The sequence below is a fragment of the Peromyscus californicus genome, unplaced genomic scaffold, assembly GCF_007827085.1.
Source record: "Peromyscus californicus insignis strain IS unplaced genomic scaffold, ASM782708v3 Scaffold_3__1_contigs__length_106647218, whole genome shotgun sequence".
NCBI classification, from domain to species: Eukaryota; Metazoa; Chordata; class Mammalia; order Rodentia; family Cricetidae; genus Peromyscus; species Peromyscus californicus.
In genome coordinates, this window is record NW_026294551.1 from 103,056,698 (window position 1) to 103,080,433 (window position 23,736).

The 23,736-nt window shown below is 45.8% G+C and overlaps 1 protein-coding gene across 5 annotated transcripts in view; it reads left to right on the forward strand.

Moving 5' to 3' along the window:
* Snx29 (sorting nexin 29) overlaps nucleotides 1-23,736 on the forward strand; it is a 473,090-nt gene that overhangs the window by 7,456 nt on the left and 441,898 nt on the right. For 3 of the 5 annotated variants that reach the window (XM_052759505.1, XM_052759508.1, XM_052759511.1), the window contains exons 2-3: nucleotides 13,358-13,419; nucleotides 15,876-15,928. In XM_052759505.1, the coding sequence (XP_052615465.1) occupies nucleotides 13,358-13,419; nucleotides 15,876-15,928 (115 nt within the window). Of the gene's footprint in view, nucleotides 1-13,357; nucleotides 13,420-15,875; nucleotides 15,929-23,736 lie in introns of those variants that run through there. The other 2 variants (XM_052759509.1, XM_052759507.1) reach the window with 2 other exon arrangements.

Below are 23,736 nucleotides of genomic sequence, written 5' to 3' on the forward strand. Positions count from 1 at the left end.
TGCTGTCGTCCATCAGTAACTATCCTCTCAGGAGTCCCCGAGTGGAAGCCCTGGTGCTGTCGTCCATCAGTAACTATCCTCTTAGGAGTCCCCGAGTGGAAGCCCTGGTGCTGTCGTCCATCAGTAGCTATCCTCTCAGGAATTACCACGTGGAAGCTTTAGTACCTTCCATCAGTAACTATCCTCTCAGGGATCCTCACGTTAGAAAAATGCTGGGATCCCTGGATCCCTGTTTGAAGGGTAGGGAAAGCCAGGGCCTGAGAAGCCACTGAGCCTGATTACTGCTCCCTTCCTCAAATTCGTGTGTATCTTGGCAGTGTCTCCTCCCCCCACCCCCCAGACAGGCTTTCTCTGTGTAGTTTTGGTGCCTGTCCTGGATCTCGCTCTGTGGACCAGGCTGGCCTTGTACTCACAGAGATCCGCCTGACTCTGCCTCCTGAGTGCTGGGATCAAAGGCATGTGCCACCACTGCCCAGCAGTGTCTTCTTTTTCTGGAAGGTTGAAGGGCACAGTTTCTCTCCATAGCTGTTGACTGGGCCCTATCCAGAAGTGACTTGTTCTTGGAATAAAGAATCAGCTGAAACACTGACTGGAAAAAGAACGTGGTTTTTATTCAAAGGCTATTAATATCTTTCCTCTTCATGATGTCACAGGGCTGGTGTATTATGGTAGAATGTTAGTGTTCCAGTATCAGAAGTGCTGTAACACCTTTGCAGTTAGTGGCCCAGACTAATGCCTCTGACCACTCCTGCTGCTGTGTGGCTAGGTTCTGAGTGCCTAATGAGAGCCAAGTTCTTAGCACTCTTGAAATTTGATACCAAAGCTGGGTGTGGTGGTGCACATTTTTAATCTCAACAGTTGGAAGTCAGGCAGAAGGAGCTCTGGGAGTTGAGGCCAGCCTGATCTACGTAGCAAGTTTTAGGCCAGCTAGGGCTACATAATGAGACTGTTTCAAAGTGGGGAAAATGCCATAGAGAGGGTGGTTAGGTGAAAAATGTCTAAAGGGTCCTGAAGTCCAGAAGACTGAAGGACCGTTGTGGTGATGTATTGTGTACCCTAATAAAATTTGCCTGAAGATCAGAGAGACAAAGGAACAAGCCACTGCCACATCTTACCTCTAGGACTCCTCAGCCTGAAAAAGCTTTCAGTTCCTGTCTCCTCATGCCTTACACACATTTCTCTGCCCAGCTATCACTTCCTTCCTAGTGCTGGGATTAATGGTGTGTGTGTGCTTCCCAAATACTGGGATTAAAGGTGTGAGATCTCAAGTGCACACAGTTTGAACTATGGATTGTACCTGAGACTTAGCCCGCTCTCCCTTCCTCTGGCCCCCTTCTTTCCTTTCTCCTCCTTTTGTGTTGTATTAGTGGTGTGCAGGGTAGGGTGGCCTTCCTTTCTTTGCCTTATGTCTCTGAGGTGATTTCCCAGAGGTGGCACTGGCTGTCTAGTGCAAAATGCTGTGAGCTGACGGTCCAGGGGCAGTGCGGGCGGGACACTCAGCATGCACTCTTGGGATGGCAGTGCAGTCTGTCCCTTTTCACTTAGGAAGGGGCTGTGTGGCCTTGGTGTCTATTAAAGTAGGGTCCGCTTATGGACATGGACCTGCTGGATTGCTGAGCGACTCATTGGCCAGGTCTCTCTTCATGGAACGTGGCAGAAATTGTTTAAGCTAAAACATGGGAATATATATATAGAGTTGCATAATGGAAAGATTTGGGGACCTTAATCTGGCTTCAGGCTCAGTTGGATCAAGGTGTTTAGGGAGTCTGCAGGATTGTGCTGTGTACAACTCTCCTTACAGAGGCATCCTGGGAAAATGATACACCAGTCAAGAGCACTCCAGGGAAAGTCCAGGCTTGGCTGACCAGGCCATCCTAGAACTCCCTGTGAATCTGATGGGCCTGATCTGTATCATGCACTTAGCCTAGAGGAAGACCTCCCAGGGTGTGTGTGTGTGTGTGAGTGTGAGGGAGATATCTGAACAGAGACTGTAATGGGGCAGGATTTGCCTAGGTTTTGATCTGGAGCAGCTGAAAGGGCTGGGGGATGTCTTTTACTCAGGTAGGAGAGGCTGTGAGGGAGGGTTTGGGGTGAGAGGTAGCCTGTGGAGGTGAGGATCCCTTCCCTGCCTCTGACTTCCACTTTGCCACTCAGGAACTCTCATGCTTGCCCATCCACATCCCATTTATCTGTCTTTTCTCTTTAAAGTTTTATTTTACATTTTAAGATTTATTTTATGTGTATGGAATTTTTTTGTGCATATATATCTGTGTACCATATGCGTGCCTGGGACCTGCAGAGGCCAGGCATCCCCAGGCCTTCCATCCCAGTGTTCTTTGCCTGTGTCTGTATAGCTGAGATTCCACTCTTTCCTCTCCCCATTTTTTTTTTTTTTAAAGCAAAAGCCTAGCTGGGTGGTGGCGCACACCTTTAATCCCAGCACTTAGGAGGCAGAGGCAGATGGATCTCTGAGTTTGATGCCAGCCTGGTCTACAGATTGAATTCCAGGACAGCCAGGGCTACACAGAGAAACCCTGTCATGAAACAAAACAAACAAACAAACAAACAAACAAACAAAGGTGTAAACAGAGCAAATGTGGTGGTTTAAATAAGAATGGCCCCCATAGGCTCATATGTTTGCTTAGTCACCAGGGAGTTGGAAAGGATTAGAAGGGTTAGACCTTGTTGAGGAAGTGTGTCACTGGGAATGGCCTTTGAGGTTTCAAAACCCCATTTCAGGCTCAGTGTCTCTCTGCCTGGGATCAGGCTGTAGCTCCCAGCTATTTCTCCAGCTCCATGCCTGCCTGCCGCTACATCCCCTGTCATAATGATAATGGACTAACTCCCTGAAACTGTAAGCAAGCCCCCACCCAGATAAATGCTCCCTTTGTAAGTGTTGCCTTGGTCATGTTGTCTCTTCACAGCAACAGAACAGTGACTACGACAGAATTGGTACCAGGGAGCGGGTACCTCTGTGACAGTCCTGACCATGCTGTTGGTTGGCAGAATGTGGACTTTGGACTAGAAAACAGCTGGATCCTTTATAAATGGCCTTACTAGGCCATCCTAGTAAGAGCACAGAGTACAGTGCTGAGGGTGACTTGACGGGGGTCCACAAGAACTTTCAGAGGGGAAGAATATTCATTAGTGAGTGGCCTAGAGACTGTCTTTGTGATATTTTGGCAAAGAATATGTTTACTTTTTCCCCTTGCTCTAAAAATCTGTCTGAGGCTAAATTGAAGTGTTTTGGATTAATGGTGTTGGCAGAGGAGATTTCAAGACAGCCTAGTATTAGTGGTTATCAGTAATCAATCTTATGCAGATCTATAATGAAAAGGAGTAAGCTAGACAAAGAATTACAACGTTTTTTGTACAGTTTGAGGAGAAAAGGAGCCACCAGGAAGTGTAAGAGGGCTAAGTGCTGTGTTCAAGGACATAAAAAGTTTAAAGAAAAGCCTGATGCTAAATGAAATAAAGGGAATGGTGACCTTGGGGCAAGACTGCACCAGCATAACTTTAGATTCCAGTCTTTCAGTGTGGCACCTTTGACTGTTGGGGCTGGATGACTTTTGGTGAAGGGGATTGCCCTCAGTATTTCAAGCTCTATAGCAGCATTCCTGGCCTCTGCCTACTGCAGGTTAGTTGTGTGTGTGTGTGTGTGTGTGTGTGTGTGTGTGTGTATGATGTGATGGTCGTCTTTTTTTTTTGTTTGTTTTTTCGAGACAAAGTTTCTCTGTGTAGTTTTGATGCCTGTCCTGGATCTCATTCTGTAGACCAGGCTGGCCTTGAACTCACAGAGATCCACCTGGCTCTGCCCCCTAGTGCTGAGATTAAAGGTGTGCACCACCGCCGTCCAGCATGACAGGGTCTTTCTATGTAGCTCTGACTGACCTCAAATTTATGGCAATCCTCCTGTGATAGTTTATGGAGTGCTGTGACTTTTTTTTTTCATTTTTATTTATTTATTTATTTTTCTATTATCAGTTTGATACAGTATAAATTCTTATCCTAATATTAAAATGTTTCATTGAGGCTAGCCCAGTAATTGAGTAAAACCAAAACTTATTATAAGCTACAGTCATCCTAGGGTCCCCCCTGTTATATAGCCTCCCTGGTTCTGTGGGTTGCAGTCTGATTGTTCTTTGCTTTACATCTAGTGTTTACTTATGAGTGAGTACATGCCATGTTTGTCCTTCTGGGTTTGGGTTACCTCACTCAGGATGACATTTTCTAGTTCCATCCATTTGCCTGCAAATTTCATGATGTCATTGTTTTTCTCTGCTGAGTAGTACTCCATTGTGTATATGCACCACATTTTCTTAATCCATCTTCAGTTGACAGGCATCTAGGTTGTTTCCACGTTGTGGCTATTACAAATAGTGCTGCTATGAACATAGTTGAGCATGTATCCTTGTGGTATGATTGAGCATTCCTTGGGTATGTGCCCAAGAGTGGTATGACTGGGTCTTGTGGTAGATCAATTCCCAATTTTCTGAGAAAGCATCATACTGATTCCCACAGTGGTTGTACAAGTTTGCACTCTCACCAACAGTGGAGGAGTGTTCCCCTTGATCCACATTCTCTCCAACATTGACTGTCATTAGTGTTTTTGATCATAGCCATTCTGGTAGGTGTAAGGTGGTATCTCAGAGTTGTTTTGATTTGCATTTCTCTGATGTTTAAGGATGTTGAGCATTTCTTTAAATGTCTTTCAGCCATTTGAGATTCTTCTTTTGAGAATTCTCTGTTTAGCTCTTTAGCCCATTTTTTAATTGTATTGTTCAGTATTTTGATGTCTAGTTTCTTGAGTTCTTTATATATTTTGGAGATCAGTCCTCTGTCAGAAGTAGGATTGGTGAAGGTCTTTTTCCATTCTGTAGGCTGTCTTTTTGTCTTATTGACCATGTCTTTTGCCCTACAAAAGCTTCTCAGTTTCAAGAGGTCCCATTTATTAATTGTTGCTCTCAGTGTCTGTGCTCCTGGTGTTATATTTAGAAAGTGGTCTCCTGTGCCAGTGCATTCAAGTGTACTTCCTACTTTCTTCTCTATTACGTTTAGTGTAACTGGATTTATGTTGAGGTCTTTGATCCACTTGGACTTGAGTTTTGTGCATGGTGGCAGATATGGATCTATTTGCAATCTTCTACATGTTGACATCCAGTTATGCCAGCACCATTGTTGAAGATACTTTCTTTTTTCCATTGTATAGTTTTGGCTTCTTTGTCAAAAATCAGGTGTTCATATGTGTGTGGATTAATGTCAGCATCTTCAATTCAATTCCATTGGTCTGTATGTTGGTTTTTATGCCAGTACCAAGCTGTTTTTATTACTGTGCTGTGATTTTTAATGTTCATCACCAAGCCCAGCTTCTCCAATCCATGATAACAAAAATAAGAAATAAGAGCAAGTGTTGCCGCATGCCCCTTTAATTCCAGCACTTAGGAAGTAGAGGCAGGCTGCGCTCTATGAGTTTGAGGCCAGCCTGGTCTACACAGTAAGTTCCAGGCTTACCCTGGCTAGTCTGAAAAAACCAAACAAACAAAAGCAAACCTAAAACAACAACAACAACAACAACAACCACCCCAGCTTAAGTCTCCAGGGTCCTGAGGATGTATTCCATTGTAGAGTGCTGGCTATGGAGGAGGCGGCTCTGGGACTGGTTCTTAGCATCTTAAGCTTGCTGTCCCAGCATGCCATAGGTAGAAATGAGGACCAGGTGGTCAAGATCACCCTCTGCCCCTCCAGCTCTGGCCTACTTGGGCTAGTGAGACCCCATTTCCAGGAAAAAAGGTCATCCTCGTCCCCTTGTGGCTGCCCCCTGGGAGTCGACATCACCCAATTGAGAGTGTTATTACACCTACTCCTGGGTAAGGCCCTCAACAGTTCCTTGAATCCTCATACTTGAACAGTGTGTACTTTTCCACAAGAACCCTGACTTCCAGCACTGACATGTGCTCCCCCAGGTAACTAGAAATGTGTAAGAGGGCACAGGGTGGAGCTCAGTGCTCCTTTCTTTGGGGCAGCCCTCCAGTTGTTGTTCCTTTGGATTGAATTTTTTTTTTTTGTTGCTAGTATTTATCTGTGGCAGTCCTTTCCATAAAATATTTTATCAATATGACACAGAGCTAGCCTTCATTTTAAATTGAGCAGCCATTTATAATGTGAGACCATCACCTCTGTCCTGTTATAAAATGTTCTCATCACTCGAACAGTACCCCCTCCAGTCCCTAACCTCCCCACTCTGACACCTGGCAACTGTCTCTCTGCCTCTGGATTTTTCTGTCTGTTCCTTTGAGGAGGATAGCTCAAGCTCTCACTTTCTCATCCTGCCACCAAGATGACAGTGTGACCTGTTAATTTTTGAACCAACTTGAGTGGAGACGCTGGCAGAAGTTTTTGGTAAAAATTTATATGGGACCTTTAGAAATCTAAACACTAAATTGAACATTTAGCTCTTAAGGACAGGAACAAGGAAAGGCCACAGGGTGCCATCTGAACTGGGTTGTGGCATTTCACGTGAACATGTGACCTCTTGTATGGAGCACTGGGGGACATTCTCTGGGGTGCTGGGGATGGAACCCAAGACCTTTCCTGCACCAGATGTGTTCTGTCACTGAGCTAAGTCCCTTCATTTTGAGACCTTAATTTTGATGGTGACCTAAGAAGAAATAAGGAAGCTTTGTTCCGGCTCATTAGCTGACACTGTCCTGGAGACAGCAAGAAGACTAGGGTTCACCTCTGCAGTGTAACTGAGACATGGCTCAGGGTTCGCAGTGGGCTGGTATTGCAGGTGTTCTGTAGACAGGTGTGGTGCTAGTGTAAATGTCTTCTCTTCTAGCCTCGGTTCTGTCTCTCAAGTGGAGCCCTTTTCCTCTCTTGGTCAAGGATTATGTAGATTGGTCATTTATTGACCTAGCCCCCAGCTGGGGCTCAGGAGATGCTGTTGACTTGATGCTCTTGTGGGGTTTTAATGCTGAAAACTGGAGGGCTTCTAGGCTCTGATGCGTGTGTGTGTGTGTGTGTGTGTGTGTGCGCGCGCGTGCGTGCGCGTGCGCGCACACTGTATTCTCTGGAGAAGGTGAGAAAGCACCTTGTGTTTCTGCCTGACTGTTTGCGCAGGATCCTCTGTCTGCAGACTGCAGGGCTAGAGGCACATAATCTCATGCAGCAAACAGTGTCCAGAGAAGGGAAGTGACTGCCCTGTCACATGGCCAGCAAGTGGCCTGGCCAGGATGAGGACTTATGTCTTGTGACTTCCTGATGAGTGTTCCTCCCTTCTTAGCCAGGGGCCTCTCTCTGTACTTCCTGCTGCTGATATGTGGAGCCACCTGTGCATCCTGCATCTTCGAGACTCTTCCCATGTCTGGGCAGGGATAAGATGACCACAGGTGCCCTGCTGAGGCTGATAGTCTCACTGGGATTCATGACTGTGGAGATCACAGCCACGCATTGAGCCTCTAGGCTGAGAGCCTCTTGGGTGCGTTTTCACCGGGTACATAAGGACTTGAGTTCAGATACCTAGTAGCAATGTAAAAAAGCCAGATGTGGAGAATACTCATAATCTAAGCCCTAGAGAGGCAGAGACAGGTGGATTGCTGTTGCTCACTGAATGGCCAGCCTAACCTAACTGAGACCTGTGTGAGAGACTCTGCTCTAAATAAAAACACAAACAAATGAAAAAGCCTGAGTAGGTGTCTCCTGAGGAATGAAACCTGAGGTTGAACTCTTGTGTCCAAATGCATATGCATACACATGTACCTGCACATGCACAAACATACACACCCTCCCCAGTACACACAACTGCCTCCACTCCCTACAAATTATTAGTAGTGGCTGGGCACGTAGCAAACCAGTAGAGTACCTGTCCAGTTAGATAGTAGAGATACTTTTCTTTTTTCCCTGTTTTGTTTTTATCGTATTTTAGTCACATAAGTTTCTGTTATGAGAAAAAAAAATGGTAGAAGCATGTCCAGGGTAACGCTGTCATTTCTAGTTGTCACTGTCCAGTGTGAGGAGTTGTTGAGTCTAGGACTTGGAAAAAGGAAGAAAGCTTTTGGTGAAGCATTTTGGTGTTAGGAGGGAGGAGCAGAAACTAAGCCTTCTGCTAAGTGAAGAGAGGGCTGTGGAGAGGCACAGGTGTGAAGGATGTGCTGGGGGCCTGGTGAGAATTCGGTGTAGGCCTGACCTTGCCAAAGCCTCTTCCAGAAAAAATAATTGTTTTCTTGAGTGTCTTCATTTTATCTCCAGGCGTGGAGGAAGGCAGGTATGATGTGGTGATTCTGACAAGGCTTCCGAGGGGCAATGTCTTTTATCAAAATCATGCTCACACCAGTTAGTGCCCAGGTTAAAGCAAAATCTTAGCATGGTAGTCTGATTTGAAGCACCCTCTGTGACCAGCTGCTCTGCTGGCCTGTCTGATGGTCCTTCTGCCCACTCCCACCCCAGCAGACTCCTGGTCCTGTCTGATGGTCCTTCTGCCCACCCCCACCCCCAGCAAACTTCTGGTCCTGTCTGATGGTCCTTCTGCCTGCCCCTGTCCCAGCAAACTTCTGGTCCTGTCTGATGGTCCTTCTGCCTGCCCCTGTCCCAGCAGGCTTCTAGTCCTGTCTGATGGTCCTTCTGCCCACCCCCACCCCAGTAGACTTCTGGTCCTGTCTGATGGTCCTTCTGCCCACCCCCACACCAGCAGACTTCTGGTCCTGTCTGATGGTCCTTCTGCTTGCCCCCACACCAGCAGACTTCTGGTCCTGTCTGATGGTCCTGCCTGCCCCTGTCCCAGCAGGCTTCTAGTCCTGTCTGATGGTCCTTCTGCCTACCCCCACACCAGCAGACTTCTGGTCCTGTCTGATGGTCCTTCTGCCTGCCCCCACACCAGCAGACTTCTGGTCCTGTCTGATGGTCCTTTTACCCACCCCTGCCCCTCTAGTCTTGGAACACGGAAGCTGAGCTTGTCTTGCCTCAGCCTCTCCCCTAGCTGTTTGCTTTTCCTGGAATACGCCCTGCCATGGCTGCTCCTCTTCTTTATAAAGGGCTCAGCTCACATGTCACCTGTTCGGAGAGCCCCCCTCCACAGCAGGCTGTAGTGGCATTTTCTGTCTTCCCTCTCTGCTTCATTGTTGTAGTTTTGTTCTTGTCTCTATTGCCCTGTTTATTATTTGTGTGCTCATGTGCTGTCCTCTTCCTAATCCATTCAGCTCCATGAGAAGATGACTATACCATTTCACTCCCATGTCTCCAACACTCCTTCCTGGTGTGGCCCAGGATAGAGGCCACTGAGCAATTCTGTTCCTGTTGTTCAAAGCCACTGCTGTGTGGCTGGGGCATTGTTTTCCACAGCTCAACTGTTGATTGATGCCACCCGGCCTCTTATGGGTGTCTATGCTATCTGTTAGTGGTCTGCCTGGTGCTGAAGGCCTCTTGCCCCAGACCTTCTTAGTAGAAATTATCTGTGTATCTTGTTCTAGTGGGAATCATTTGGGAATTCATTTGACTGTAAAGTGACAGCTCAGGCACCAGTGGTGGTTTGAGCAAATGTGTCTTTTAGTTGGTGAGAATTATTTGTGGTATCAGCTTAGCAACTCACTGCTAGGCACACAAAGGTACCAGGAGGTTCCTTTGTGGTTCTCCTAGCTTTTCATTTGGTCATGTGGTTTAATGCGGCAAAGGACTGCTCTGGCTCTGTGCAGGCGCTCATGACTCAGGCATGAGGATGGAGGAAGGAGTGATCTCTTCATACCATTTCACAAGGGACAGTTTATTGGAGCCTCCGAGCACACCCCTGCTTACTTTGCCTTGACCAAGCTGTTAACTGTAGCACAAATCCTAACTGGTCTTAATAAAAACCCGGAGTCAGATATCGGAGTAAATGCTGAAAGATCAGGAAGACAAAGGAACAAGCCACAGCCACCTCTCACCTCACCAACTCCTCAGCAAAAATGACTGAGCTCCTGTCTCCTCTTGCCTTATATTCCTCTCTCTGCTCAGCCATATCTCTTCCTGCCTCCACCTCCCTAGTGCTGGGATTAAAGGTGTGTGACTCCCAAGTATTGGGAGCAAAGGCATGAAATCCCAAGTCCTGGGATTAAAGGTGTGTGCCACCACTGCCTGGCCTCTATGGCTAACTAGTAGCTGGCTTTGCCCTCTGGTCTTCAGGCAAGCTTTATTTGTTAGAGCATACACAAAATGTCACATTTCCCCTTTTTTGTCTAAAATAAAAAAGGTTATAACTAATATAAGAAAAACTATAGACAATAAGTACAATAACTATATACAATATATAAATTCAAGAATTACATTAACCATGTCCAATACATTAACATTTGACAAATTCAGAGAAAATACTCCATTATTTATTCTATTTTGGTGAGTCCAAAGTGTTGCAACTTCTAATTCACTTTCTATCCTAACTTGTATTACCAACTCAAACTATCTTTTGATGTCTCTCAAACTTGTATGTTGCATGAATCTTAAAAGTTCTTATTAATAAAATCAAACCTGAAGCCAGATATTGGGGTGAATGCTGGAAGATCAGAGAAGCAGAACAAGCCACAGCTTCCTCACCTCGCCAGTTCCTCAGCTGATCCTGTTTCCTCAGACTGGAAGCTTCTTAGTCCTCATCCAGAATGAATCTCAGCTGAACTGCTGCTCAAAAGCCTAAAAGCTTAACCAGACTAGTTCCTGGTTTTCACGCCTTTTATACCTTTCTGCTTCCTGCTATCACTTCTTGGGATTAAAGACTCTTGTTACCACGCCTGGCTGTTTGCAGTGTGGCCTTGAACTCACAGAGATCCAGACGGAGCTCTGCCTCTGGAATGCTAGGATTAAAGGCATGTGCTGCCACTGCCTAACCTCTATGTTTAATATTATGGCTGTTCTGTTCTCTGACCCCAGATAAGTTTATTAGGGTACACAATATTTTGGGGAAACACAATATCACCACTTTACATTTGTACACTTTACACCTCTTTAGTGAGTTTCTTTTCTGAATTTGTTAACAAGGAAAACTATAACTATTTAGTCTCCAACTCTATCAGAGACCCTAGAAGGAAATAATATTTACTGAGTAAGCAGGAAGTGCAAGCAAGCGACTTCCAAAAATTGTAAGACATGACAGAAACAATGGCTGCCTGGACAATCATCCAAGGTTTCTCTGCAACATTGGGGCATCCATCTTTGGCCTACAGGTCCAACATATCTGACAGATTTAACTGTGAATCAGGATTTTTTGAAGGGCTGTCCTACCTTGTCTTGGCAAAGTTTGGCAGTCCTTTATTTTGTGTCCTTCTTGTCCATTTTGGACACAATAATGTCAACAGTTGAGACTAACTTTTGCCACAAAGAAAGTAAACTCCATAAGGAGTTTCTTCAATGTCCATCATCTGCTCTGAAGTAGATTGGTGCTGCCAGGATCAGACATGTCTCACTGTCATTAAAAAAAAAAAAAAAAAAAAAAAAAAAAAAAGAACCTTTGTTATTAAAACATCTTTAATGCCATATTCTGTAGATCTCAGAAGTATTTGAAGATGACATGTCTTTCTAAAATATATCTGTTTGACCTTGAAAACATATCTAACATGACTACAAGTTTGATTGTAATGACTAACTACGAACTTACATTTCCTTATATCCTAATTAGTTTGTAATAATAATTTTCAAGGACTAGAAATTTGCATTACATTGTTAAATGAGTTATATAGGTACAATACCTTGTACAAGATTAAAAATGTATGTAGAGTATGTTCTAACAAAATTAATCACAAATTTGTATCAATATACAAAATTTGTATACAATATACAAAAATCCAATCCAATGTAAAATATTTAAAACTAGTAATTGCTTTTTTTTTTTTTTTGGTTTTTTGAGACAGAGTTTCTCTGTGTAGCTTTGCGCCTTTCCTGGATCTCGCTCTGTAGACCAAACTGGCCTCGAACTCACAAAGATCCACTTGCCTCTGCCTCCTGAGTGCTGGGATTAAAGGCGTGCGCCACCACCGCCCGGCGCTAGTAATTGCTTTTTAAAAGATTCAGTAATCTACCTTTTTATTTTATTATGTCTGTATCCTCCCTTTTTTCTTTTTTTTTGATTTTTTGAGAGAGGGTTTCTCTGTGTAGCTTAGAGCCTTTCCTGGAACTCACTTTGGAGACCAGACTGGCCTCGAACTCACAGAGATCTGCCTGGCTCTCTCTCCTGAGTGCTGGGATTAAAGGCGTGAGCCACCACCTCCTGACTCCTTTTTTCTTTTCAAAGTAGATTCAGTAATCTACCCTTTATCCTATCATTTATATCTTTTTTCCCCCAGAGTAAATTTAATAATCTACCCTTTTATCCTATCATATGGTAGAATATGAGACTCTTAATCTCAGGGTTGTGGGTTCGTGCCCCATATTGGGCACCAGATATAGCACATTAATGTTTGTTTATCTTTGAGACAGGGTCTCAGGTAATCTGTGCTGACCCTACACTCCCTTTGCAGCTGAGGGTGACCTGGACTCCCGATCATCCTGCTTCCACCTTCCAATCATTGGGGTTACAGCTGTGTCCACCATTTCTGGTTCATGAAGTGCTGAACTCAGGGCCCCACGCATGCTAGGCAAGCATTCTATTAACTGGGCCACATCCCCAGACATCGTTGGCCAACCCTGTAAGGTCAGCAATGGCTGAGAAAGTTAGCAGCTAGGTTTTCCAGCCTGTCTAGCTGAAGGCAGGAGACAGGAAGTAAGACCATCCAAGGACAGTGCCTGACATTCCAGGCAACTTTCATGCTACTTTATACTCCTGGCTGTCAAGGGTAGGGGCAACCACACTCCAGGACACATTTGACAATGTATGAAGCCAACTCACGTGTGTGTCTATGCATGTGCACACGCTAATGGCACCCACTGAGTAGAGGCCAGGGACATTGCTAAATTTCCTGCACTATCAGTAGTATCATAGCAGAGAAACTGGCACCATTCAGGACAGATTCATTCAATTTGGGGAAACTGAGTTTAGCTGTTTTCCTGTGATGTAGTCCTTCATTGCAGTGGTGTAGATTGTTGGTGCAGTTTGTTTACTTATTTTGTTAAAGGTGAATAGAGGGCTGGTCTTGTTTGTGGACAACCATGTATTTTCATGTCAGATGGCAGAAAGTCTTTTTTTTTTTTCTCCTTTTGAGACAGGGTCTCCCTCTACAGCCTTGGCTATCCTAGAATTTGCTTATGTAGACCAGGCTGGTCTCAAACTCACAGATCCTCCTGCCTCGGCCTCTTGAGTGCTGGGATTAAAGGTGTATGCCAGTATGCTCAGCATTAAATGTCAGAAAGTCTTGAACAGAGTCTAATTGTCAGCTAGAAGTAATTAAACTCCATTTCATTTCAGGGTCACAGAACGATGACAAAAGGCAATTCCTGCTGGAGAGATTGCTGGATGCAGTAAAGCAGGTAAGAATGCGCACACTAGCCTTTTGTGTGAATGTTCAAAAGGTAATATAGAAGTCATTTCTTCCTTTTAAGTGTACAGGTTTATTTTGTGTCTGGGAATGGTTTTGTGTTTGCTTGATTTGTGTATCAGCAGGTCACCCCAATGGCCTTGAACTATTGCCTCCGCCTCCCAACTGCTGGGCTTACAGGTGTGTACCACCATGTCCAGCTGTTTCTGAGAATGGCTAAGCACAGTTTCCCTAAGGAGTGACAGAGCAGGGAAGGCAGTAAGACTGTCCTCGTTTCAGACTTTGATTTCCCCACAGATTTGTTTTAGGGCGGGCTTCAGAGGTGCTGGCTTGCAGTTATGAGCCCGAAGTGCAAACATCCAGGAGCCTCTGTTGCCTGAAGCCATGCTGACTCCCGGTCCGTGGCTGTGGCTGCTGGTGCTGATTGCGGCGTTGGCTTGCCTGACACTGTAATGCTAGCTGTCATCACATGTCCACCTTGTACCCGGCATTCTGTGAGTGCTGTAGGGGAATTCTTGTAGCTAACGATGGAGGAGTTCCTGTGATTGTTTTCACTTTATAGACCAAGACACTGAAGTGAAGCTCAGTGAAGATCAGTAACTAACTCACTTCAGTCATCAGTTAGTAAGTGAGAGAGAGGGTCCAAACCTGAGAATTTGAAGAGCTCCTTTTTGGAAGGGATTATTGACTGTTATTTGCATGTGATTATAAGGAGGGAAATACTCTAGCAGGTTGTGGGTTAAATGTTGAAGTGGGCCCAGAGAATCCAGTGTCTGCTCAGAACATGAGGGAGCCTGGTGTGGTGAATAGGTTGAGAGAATTCCACGTCTTTCCAGCTGCCAGACTTGTCTGCCCTTTTTGAGTGTCCCTGTGCTGGTTAGATTTTTGTTAACGTGACACAAGCTAGAGTTGTCTGGGAAGAAGACCCTCAGTTGAGAAAATGTCCACCAGACGGAATGTGGACAAGTCTGTAGTGTGTTTCCTTGTTTAATGATTGATGTAGGAGGGCCCAGCTCACAGGGGCAGATAGATACCTGCCCTGGGCAGGAGGTCCTGGGTGCTGTAGGAAAGGGAGCAAGCCATGTGGAGTAAGCCAGTGAACAGTGTTTTCCATGGCTTCTGCTTCATTCCACCTCAGTTTCCTGCGCTGACCCCCTTTTGACGGACTGTGATGTAGGCATGTCAGATGAGATAAACCCTTTCTTGCCCGAGTTGCTTTTGGTCATGATGTTTATAGACCTGAGGTCATCTCTTCTTCCCTGGAGTCTGGCTTTCCCTCTGCACAAGGATGCTGGGTGAATCACACTTGGTCTACAGTTGATCCAGAACACGAAGACAGCAAGACAAGGGAGTGAGCTCACTGCTTTTACAGGAGCACTTAAAGAGGAGCAGATTAGGGTTTCTGGTCAAAGGTTCTGAGTTATTTTGAGGAGTTGAACTGTGACATTTATCTTAAAAAATAACAACCAAATTTATTCACCTATCATTTACCTACAATTAAAATATACTACTTGGTAAATTTTATGTATGTGCTATGTCACAAATACCGAATCTTTTTTGATTGTGTGTGTGTGTGTGTGTGTATATGTTTGTTTTGTTTTTGTTTTTATTTTTGTTTTTTTGAGGACAGGGTTTCTCTGTGTAGCTTTGGTGCCTGTCCTGGAACTCACTTTGTAGACCAGACTGGCCTTGAACTCACAGAGATCCGCCTGCCTCTGCCTCTTGAGTGCTGGGATTAAAGGCATGTACCACCACTGCCTGGTGATGATATGTAATTTTTAATCCTAAGTTTCCATAGCATGCAAGTTTGCTATCCGTAGCAGAAATTCTTTGTCTTTACCCGGGAATAGTGAGCTGGGAGCATGTACATGTATGTAACCCCAGCACCTGGAAGGTGTAGGCAGGAGGATGGCTGTGAATTTGGTCAGGGCTCCAGAGCGAGACTGTCTCAAAACAAGCAGATCAAACCAACAACAAGAGGTGGGTGGATAGTGGTGACAGTGGGGTTACCGTGTGACCGGACTTTACAGCTAAAAAACGGTTAGGGTAGGCATTATAGGTCTGTTTTTAAAAAGGTGACTTTCCCATCCACTCAGCCTGGCAGAACTGCTCAGCACAGCCAAGGTGGCTGTCATTTGACACAGCCTGACGACTCTGGGGCTCTGTCAAGAAGAGTCATCAGCATAGACATGGAGGTTCTCAGCACCACCAGAGAGCTCTCTGATTCCAGCTGCTGCTCCCTGGGCTACTGCAGGGCCTGCGGCTTCCTGGAGTCAAGAGGAAGACTAGCTTCCTGTGAGAGGAGTCTGAGGCCAGAGTGCTGGCTTCTTACCTCTGTGAAGCAGCAGGGCCTCTGTCCCCACCGTCTCTGAAGGCCTTGTGGGCTGTTCTGTGTTGTTTGCTGTCCCAGCCTAGCAGCTGACCTAAGCAGTCTCTTTCTCTGTGCAGTGCCAGATTCGCTTTGGAGGGAGAAAGGAGATCGCTTCAGACTCTGACAGCAGGTGAGTGTGTCACTCCTTCCTCCTCTTCCTCCTCCTCCTCCTCCTCCTCCTGTTTCTTAAACATTTTTTTTCAGCTGTCCTTTTGAGACATGGCTTTCACTGTGTAACCCATGCTGTTCTTTCAGAAAACTCGCTCTGTGGACCAGGCTGGCCCCGAACTCACAGAGATCCGCCTGCACCTGCCTCCCGAGGATTGGGATTAAAGGCGTGTTGCACAATCGCCTGGCTCAAACAAATTTTTTTTGTTTATCTATTACAGTATGTGTGAGTGCAAGTGCTCACATGCCACGATGCATGTATGGAGGTCGGCAACTGTTGGGCATTGGTTCTCTCCTTCTGTCTTGGAATCTGGGATCAAACCAGGTGGACAGGCTTTGGTGGCAAATGCTTTTACCTGCTGAACCATCTCACACCTTCCCATCCCCCTGCCTGCCATACTGTTCATGAGCTTGACCTCTTCCTGCCTTAGCTCTCCCAGTAGTGGGTCTACAGACATGTGCCACCATGCTCATCTAATAGGTGATTTTCAAAACCACTTTACCATTCAGGAAAAGGTGCCAAGAAATGGCAGCTGCTATGTCTGCCTCTGTGGCCAGGAGGGGCAGTGACGTTGGTCCACAGTGGGTGTGTAGCCACTGCCTATCAACATGCTTCTCATTTCCTATCTTCTCCTTCCAGAAATCTGCTCTATTTGAACTCCCTTTCTATATATAAAGTCATTTTCATAATGATTTACAATTGTGAAAACTCAGAAACCTAAATATTTCAGTGTTAGAAAATAGGTGATAGCCGGGCGGTGGTGGCGCACGCCTTTAATCCCAGCACTCGGGAGGCAGAGCCAGGCGGATCTCTGTGAGTTCGAGGCCAGCCTGGGCTACAGAGTGAGTTCCAGGAAAGGCGCAAAGCTACACAGAGAAACCCTGTCTCGAAAAACCAAAAAAAAAAAAAAAAAAAAAAAAGAAAAGAAAAAGAAAATAGGTGATCACTGGGTGGTGGTGGCACTCGCCTTTAAACCCAGCACTCAGGAGGCAGAGGCAGGTGGAGCTCTGAGTTCAAGGCCAGCTTAGGCAGCTTAGCTCCTGTCACAAAGAGAGAAAGAGAGAGGAAAAGAAAAGGATGTAAAGACACCTGGATAATATAGTTTGCCGTTAGAGCACTAACCTTGCATATATGAGACCCTGGATAATATAGTTTGCCGTTAGAGTACTAACCTTGCATATATGAGACCCTGGATAATATAGTTTGCCGTTAGAGCACTAACCTTGCATATATGAGACCCTGTGTGCAGTACCAAAAACATAGCAAAGGAGCAAAAATTATATTGATATAGAATTTCCATTAAGCAGGAAATGCATACATATGTAGCAATTTAAAAATCATGTATGTAGGGCCCATGGGATGCTCTGCCACAATACCTGATGACCCATCCTCAGGAACCAAATGTAGAAGGAGAGAATCAACTCCTGAAAGTTGTTCTGACTGTCACACATCTGCCATGGCATGTGTGTACCTATAGACACACAGAAACATACATACACACACATAAATACAATGTAATATCAGTGTTACAGACTAAGGTCTGATAAGGGGTCTGCTCTCTGTCAGAACAGGAGTTCTCGTTTGGGGTTTAGGGTCTATCTACATCAGAAGTTCCTGGAAAGTTTCTAAATTCATGATGGTGATTTCAGATCCCAACCTAGGTCTACAGTGTGGAAGTGATGTGAGCAGGGGAGAGTGTTTGCTTGAAGAGCTCCTGCTGGCCGGATCTTGCCTCCTCTTGCCTCAGTCTCCCAGTGCTGGGATCACAGGTGTGCACACACACCCACCTGAGATCACAGGTGTGCACACACACCCAACTGAGATCACAGGCGTGCCCACACCTAACTGAGATCACAGGTATGCACACACACCCAACTGAGATCACAGGTGTGCACACACACACACACACACATCCAACTGAGATCACAGGTGTGCACACACACCCAACTGAGATCACAGGCGTGCACACCACACCCAACTGAGAATTTGCATTTTCAGAAAACTTCACCTTCAAAAGAATAACAGGAAAGCTGAGTGTGGTGGTCCCTGCCTGTGATCCCAGCATGTGGGAAGTGGAGGCAGGAGGATTATCAATTAAGGTTATTTTGGCTAGATAGCAGGTTCAAAGGCCACGCTGAAACCCTGTCTGGAAAAACAAATAGAATCAAGAGAACAGCTAGAAACTGGTGAGTATTGTGAATGCAGACCAGCTGTTCCTGGTCCTGGACTGGGATGCAGTATGACTTTGTGCAGTGTGTGTTTGTGTGTGTGTGTGTGCATACGCATGCGGTGTGCACATTGCATGTGTGTGCAGTACACGAGTGTGCACAGTGTGTGTGCCCGTGAGTGTGTGTACAGTATGTGTCTATGTGGTATATGTGTGTGTGTGCATATGTGTGCAGTGTGCATGCAGTGTGTGTGTGTTCGTGCAATGTGTGCAAGTGTGTGTGCAGCATGTATGCAGTGTGTGATGATAAAATAGACTCCCAGAGGCAAATGGCGGTGCCCAGTTAGTGTGTTTGTCAGTGTTTTGGTTCCTGTGACAGGCTTTCCAAGAGAAGTATCTTAGAAAGAGGAAACACTGTGACTCATGGCTTCAGAGGAATAGTCCCCAGCCACTGTGTCTGGTGCATGGTGGTGCAAGCTGCTCACCCTGCATCTGGGAAGCAGAAAGGCTCCTGAGAAGGGACAAGGGGCATGGGACATCCTTCAAAGAGTGGGCCAGTGACCCACATTCTTCAGCTAGGCCCTGCTGTCTAAGTTTCTGTGACCTCCCAATAGTGTTACCAAATTACAGATCTACCAGTGGAACAATCCTTTGAGAGGTCACAGCCCTCCTGATCCATCTCCCAGAATTCCTGGCTCTCAACAATGCTGTTGGGGATTAGGCTTTCAACACATGTGTGTACTTTAGATCTAAACATGACAGTTAGACATTGTTGGCATTTAGGATTGGAATTGGACTAGTCTCTTGAGCTTTTCTGTATCTGTCAGTTCTACATCTATAAGTTCAACTGCAGCAAAAGTACTAGAAAGGCAGGCCTACAAGCCAGTGGTAGGACATGTGCTTAGTTGTGTAAGGCTTGAGTTCTCTTCCCAGCACCCTCCCCAACAATGCATCTATACTGAACATGTACACACTTTCCTGGGGGGGGGGCATCGTTCCTAGGCATATACGGTAGCTATATGTCTAGCATTTACACTTAGTGGGTATTATAAACAGTTCAGAGCGGATCTGAAGTCCCTGGGAGGATGCGCATAGGTCACACAGCAAATCCTGAAGGGTTACTGTTGAGCATCCCTCTGTAGTGCCCATTGAGTGGTCAGGTTGGTTTTGAGGCTGGGGTTTCAAAAGCCTTTCCCCAGGGCGTTTCTTCTGGTGTCTAGGTTCTGGTGTCCTTGCGAGCATGCCTTGCTGCAGGAGCCGCCTCCACTGTCCATTCTTGTGAGAAGCTTCACTCCAGAGGGAATGTTGGCTGCCATGCTGAGACAGCAAGCAGTCTTGCAGCTGCTTGCCGGCCTCCACTTGGCCTGCCTGCTTTTAGGAGCTTTAATTCACAAAGTAGCCTCTTCTCTTCTCCCTTTGTAGCTCTGTGGATAACTAGCCAGATCCTCAGCATGCATGCTGACACTGGGCATTCACTGTCTTTCTCTGGAGCTCCTTCCTCAGCTGTCCCCAGTGCCAGACATGCCAGCTTCCTCAGCCGTCCCTCAGAAGACTTGACTATCCCCTCTCTCTCGGTCTCCATCACTCCCTCCTGGCAGCTGCCAAGATCTACAGCTAATGAAATTATATGAGGCCTCAGAACAGCAGGAGATCTGAAAAAGTGGACGAGTCACCTTCTCCACCTGTGACCATGGACTCTGCCTCAGAGTTCTGCTCAGATGTGGACACTCTGCCACCTACCTGCTGTCCGGTCACAGTACCCTTCTCAGTCAGGACACCTGGGACGGTGGACGCTGGTGCACAGCTCTCTGCTTTTTGTTTGGTCTGGGGCTCCAGCCCGTGGGATTGTGCACAGTCAGAGTGGACCTTCCCTCCTCAGTTACTTTCCTTGGAAACACCTCCACAGGCACACCCAGAGGTGCTTCCGTGGTGTTCTGAATCCAGTCAAGTTGACAGTGAGGACAAACCGCTCACCAGGAGTGGTTTAGCTGGCCTGTAGTAAGCTCTGGGATTCCCTGGACTGCCTGCCTGAGAGTAAGTGGGCACTCAGGATCTAGTTAGGAATCACCTGGCTTACCCCAGCCTGAGCATTTCATGGGCCTTGTTCACTGTTAGGAGTACCCACTATGGAGGAATGTTCATTTCACATCACTTCTGGGGAACCCTGCCCCTTTGGGAACATAGGCTGGGTTGGCCCACTTGTCATTCAGCTTGTGACGGCTGTCCATCACTTGTATTGATGTAGCAAGTAGACAGAAGGGCAGAAGTGAATTAGGAGCTTTGGAGATGTTTGCTTTGGCTCTCAGGCTCTCAACAATGGATGCTGGAAGACTTCTTTCCATGTGACTCCAAATACTTTCCTTGCTTTTCCTGGAAGATCAGGGTGACTACCGCTGCCACTTCTCTCTCGCTGCTGGGCAGGGAGCCCGGGGCCACACATGCTAGGCAAGTGCTCTACCTCCAAGTCATATCCCCAGCCCTAATGCAGCTTGACTGGGTCTCTTCCCACATTAGTCTCCAGGACTCTAAGAGCCAGACTTTTCTAGGGAACAGTAGAGGGTTAGAAGGAACTTAGATTTTTTATTTTTTAATTTAATTTATTGTTTGACAATTTCATAGATGTATACAATGGATTTCTTTTCTTTTCCCTCCTTCCCTTTGTCTTTCCCATCTTCCATCCCTCTTTCCCTCTTTCCTCCTTCCTTCTTCCCCCCCCCCCCCCTTTTTTTTGAGAGGTCTTACTGTGTAGTCCTGGTTGGCCTGGGACTTGATATATAGACCAGACTGTCCTTGAACACACAGAAATCCATCTACCTTTGAAGTGCTGGAATTAAAGGTGTGTACCACTGGGCCTGGCTCAACAAGTCTCTTAAAATTTTTTTTTAAAAAAAAATATTTTTCTTTTATGTGTATGGGTGTTTTTCTTGCATATATGTCTATTTACTATGTGTGTGGCTGGTGTCTGCAGAAGCTGTCCCAGAGACAGATCTCCTGGGACTGGATAGTTGTGAGCCTGTTGTTTTTAACAAAATCTAGTTGTTCAATTTCACCAATAAAGACTTGGGAACCAGATGCTGGGGCGAAAGCTGCTAGCTCAGAGAGGCTGAGAAAGCACCTTCATCCTTAGCCATTGGTCCAGAAGCCCCTTCTTCTCCTACGCCATCTCAGAACCAGACTCCTCAGACTGAATGTCTCTCCCTTCTACTTCCTGTGTGTCTTTCTATCTGTTCTCCTGACTCCCTCTTACTCTCTATATAGTTTTTCTTAATAATCTGATGGTCACTTCTGGTCAACTCTGCCTCTTGACCTATGGTTGACTTTATTTAATCCTGTTTGCAATATTCAAGGAGAAAGTCCTTAGATTAAAGATGTGTGCTAGCGCTGAGCCACACTACAACTAGAAACGAGTTTTTCCATTAAATAACTCAATCTTGGGGTTCACAGTGTAATCAGATACTCTCCACCATGGGCTACTGTGGGTGCTTGAATCGAACCTGGTCCTTAGGAAGAGGAGTCAGTGCTCTTTCCTGGTGAGCCTCCTCTCCAGCCCAGGTGGGACTTGTTGTGAAAGGCCAAGTGCCATCCCTGAATGTCATTGTAAACTTGCGGTCTCACAAATTCTTGTGGGCCTGTGAGATGGCTCAGTGGGAAAGGTGTCTGGCATCAAGCCTGATGACCGGAGTTGAACCCTGGAACCCACATGGTAGAAAGAGAGAATCAACTCCCATAGGCTGTTCTCTGACCTCTCTGTATGTGTATGCACGTGTGTGCATGTACACACACACTCAGTAAATAAATGTAGTACATGTAATAAACTTCTTGGCAATACAGAGTTGTTCAGCTTTGCCTGCAGGGTGAGTCCAGCTGGGTAGGATGGTATCAGTTGGAACCTTTGACAGGACAGTTGCTATGGTGTGACTTTGTTCCCCCAGAGTTAATGTGTTGGGACCTTAATTCCTCAGGGGGGGAGTTTTGGGAGATGAGGAGGTAGTGAGGTTGTGAGGGTGAATCTCTTAATGAGTGGGTCAACACCCTTATCCGAGGGATGAGTTTGCTGTGGGTTTCAGCCCCACTCTCTATTTTGCACACCTCCTTGCTTTTCTTGCTCTCCTCCTTGAGTTGAAGCAGCAGGAGGTGCTTACCTTGTTCTTAGACTTCTGGAACCACAAGGCAAAATAAGCCCCTTTTCTGTATAAGTCACCCAGTCTCAAGTATTTTGTTATAGCAACAGAAAAGGGACAGACAGCAGTATAATGGTGTGTCTGCCAGAGTAAGTAACAGGCTATTCCAACTGAAGATGTTTTGACTAATGAGAATTGGAGGCCAGGACTGAAAGGAGGCAGGTAATTTGGGAAGGCACCCAAGCCAAGAGGCAGGCACTTCAGGAAAGACTCCCAAGTAGGAATGACCTGGATGCTAGAGTGAACACCGGCTGTTCGCTCAAGGATCTCTGCTCCCGGTTGGGCACTGGCAGGAGGGTTGGGCTGAGGGAGCTTCTGCAGTGAGATGGAAGAGGGGGCTTTTATTCTCAAATATTATTAAGGGCCAGCCTTAATAATCTTCTTCCCAGGGTCCCAGAAGAGAAGCTATGAACGGCACAAATTATTTTCGGGAAATGAATCTAAGTATACTGAGCTCTTAGTCTGTCTACTTTATTCCTCTGGGATAAAATTCTATTTCCACAGCTTCAGTCCTGTTCTTATGCCCAGCTCCTTTCTTGCCTGATTTCTCTCTACATTTATCTGCTGTTCCCTCTATGTTCTATCTTAATTCTCTCATCTTAGTTCTGTCCCATCTTGGTCTTTCTTACCCATCTGGCTCTTTTTCATCTTCCATCTCAATCTTCTAGTTCTCCATCTATTTCTCCAGTCAGAATCTTCAAGTCTCTGAGGTTTACAGTTTTATGCCCATGCAATAGCAGTGCTCTAGCTAAAGCAAGGTCACCAGGCTTGAATTCTTACGCGGTCATAAAGGCATATGAGAGTTTTCCTCAGGCAGTGACCTTCAGGCTTTCTTTTACAACCCAAAAGGGGAGTAGTAAAGGAGGAGGTCAACTCAGAGCTAAAATCAGTTAATATATCAGAAAAAGGGAATTTATGTGTTCAAACTACATTCCTAGAGATGGTTAGGTAAATGTTAGGAGTCTATAATGTTAGTATAAATACCACTAAGGCTGTATAAGAAAGGAGGGTCTGAGCTTAATGTATCTTAATTCAGGAGATCATTTGGCCTTGGATGCTTGATAGGTATTTCAGGTTAAAAAACTCAAAACACTGTTATGAGTTCTTGGAAGCATATATAGCATACAAAAATCATTGAAGGAATCGGCTAATATATATACAAAAGCTAAAATATCACCAAGACTTCTTAAGCCATGGCTTGACCTTTGGAAAAGTCCTTGACCTTTCCAAGTAGTAGCTTTTGTGATAGTAGCTGAATTCCACTACATTTTCCTGTGGCTTGCACATTTTGTAATGGGAAGGACCACACTTGTTAGCTTTGCCGGTGTGTTGGGTAAGAGTCCATTTGACAGCACTGTGGTGGCTAGATTACCGGTCTCACCTTAGGCCATGGTTCTCAACCTGTGGGTCGTGACCCCTTT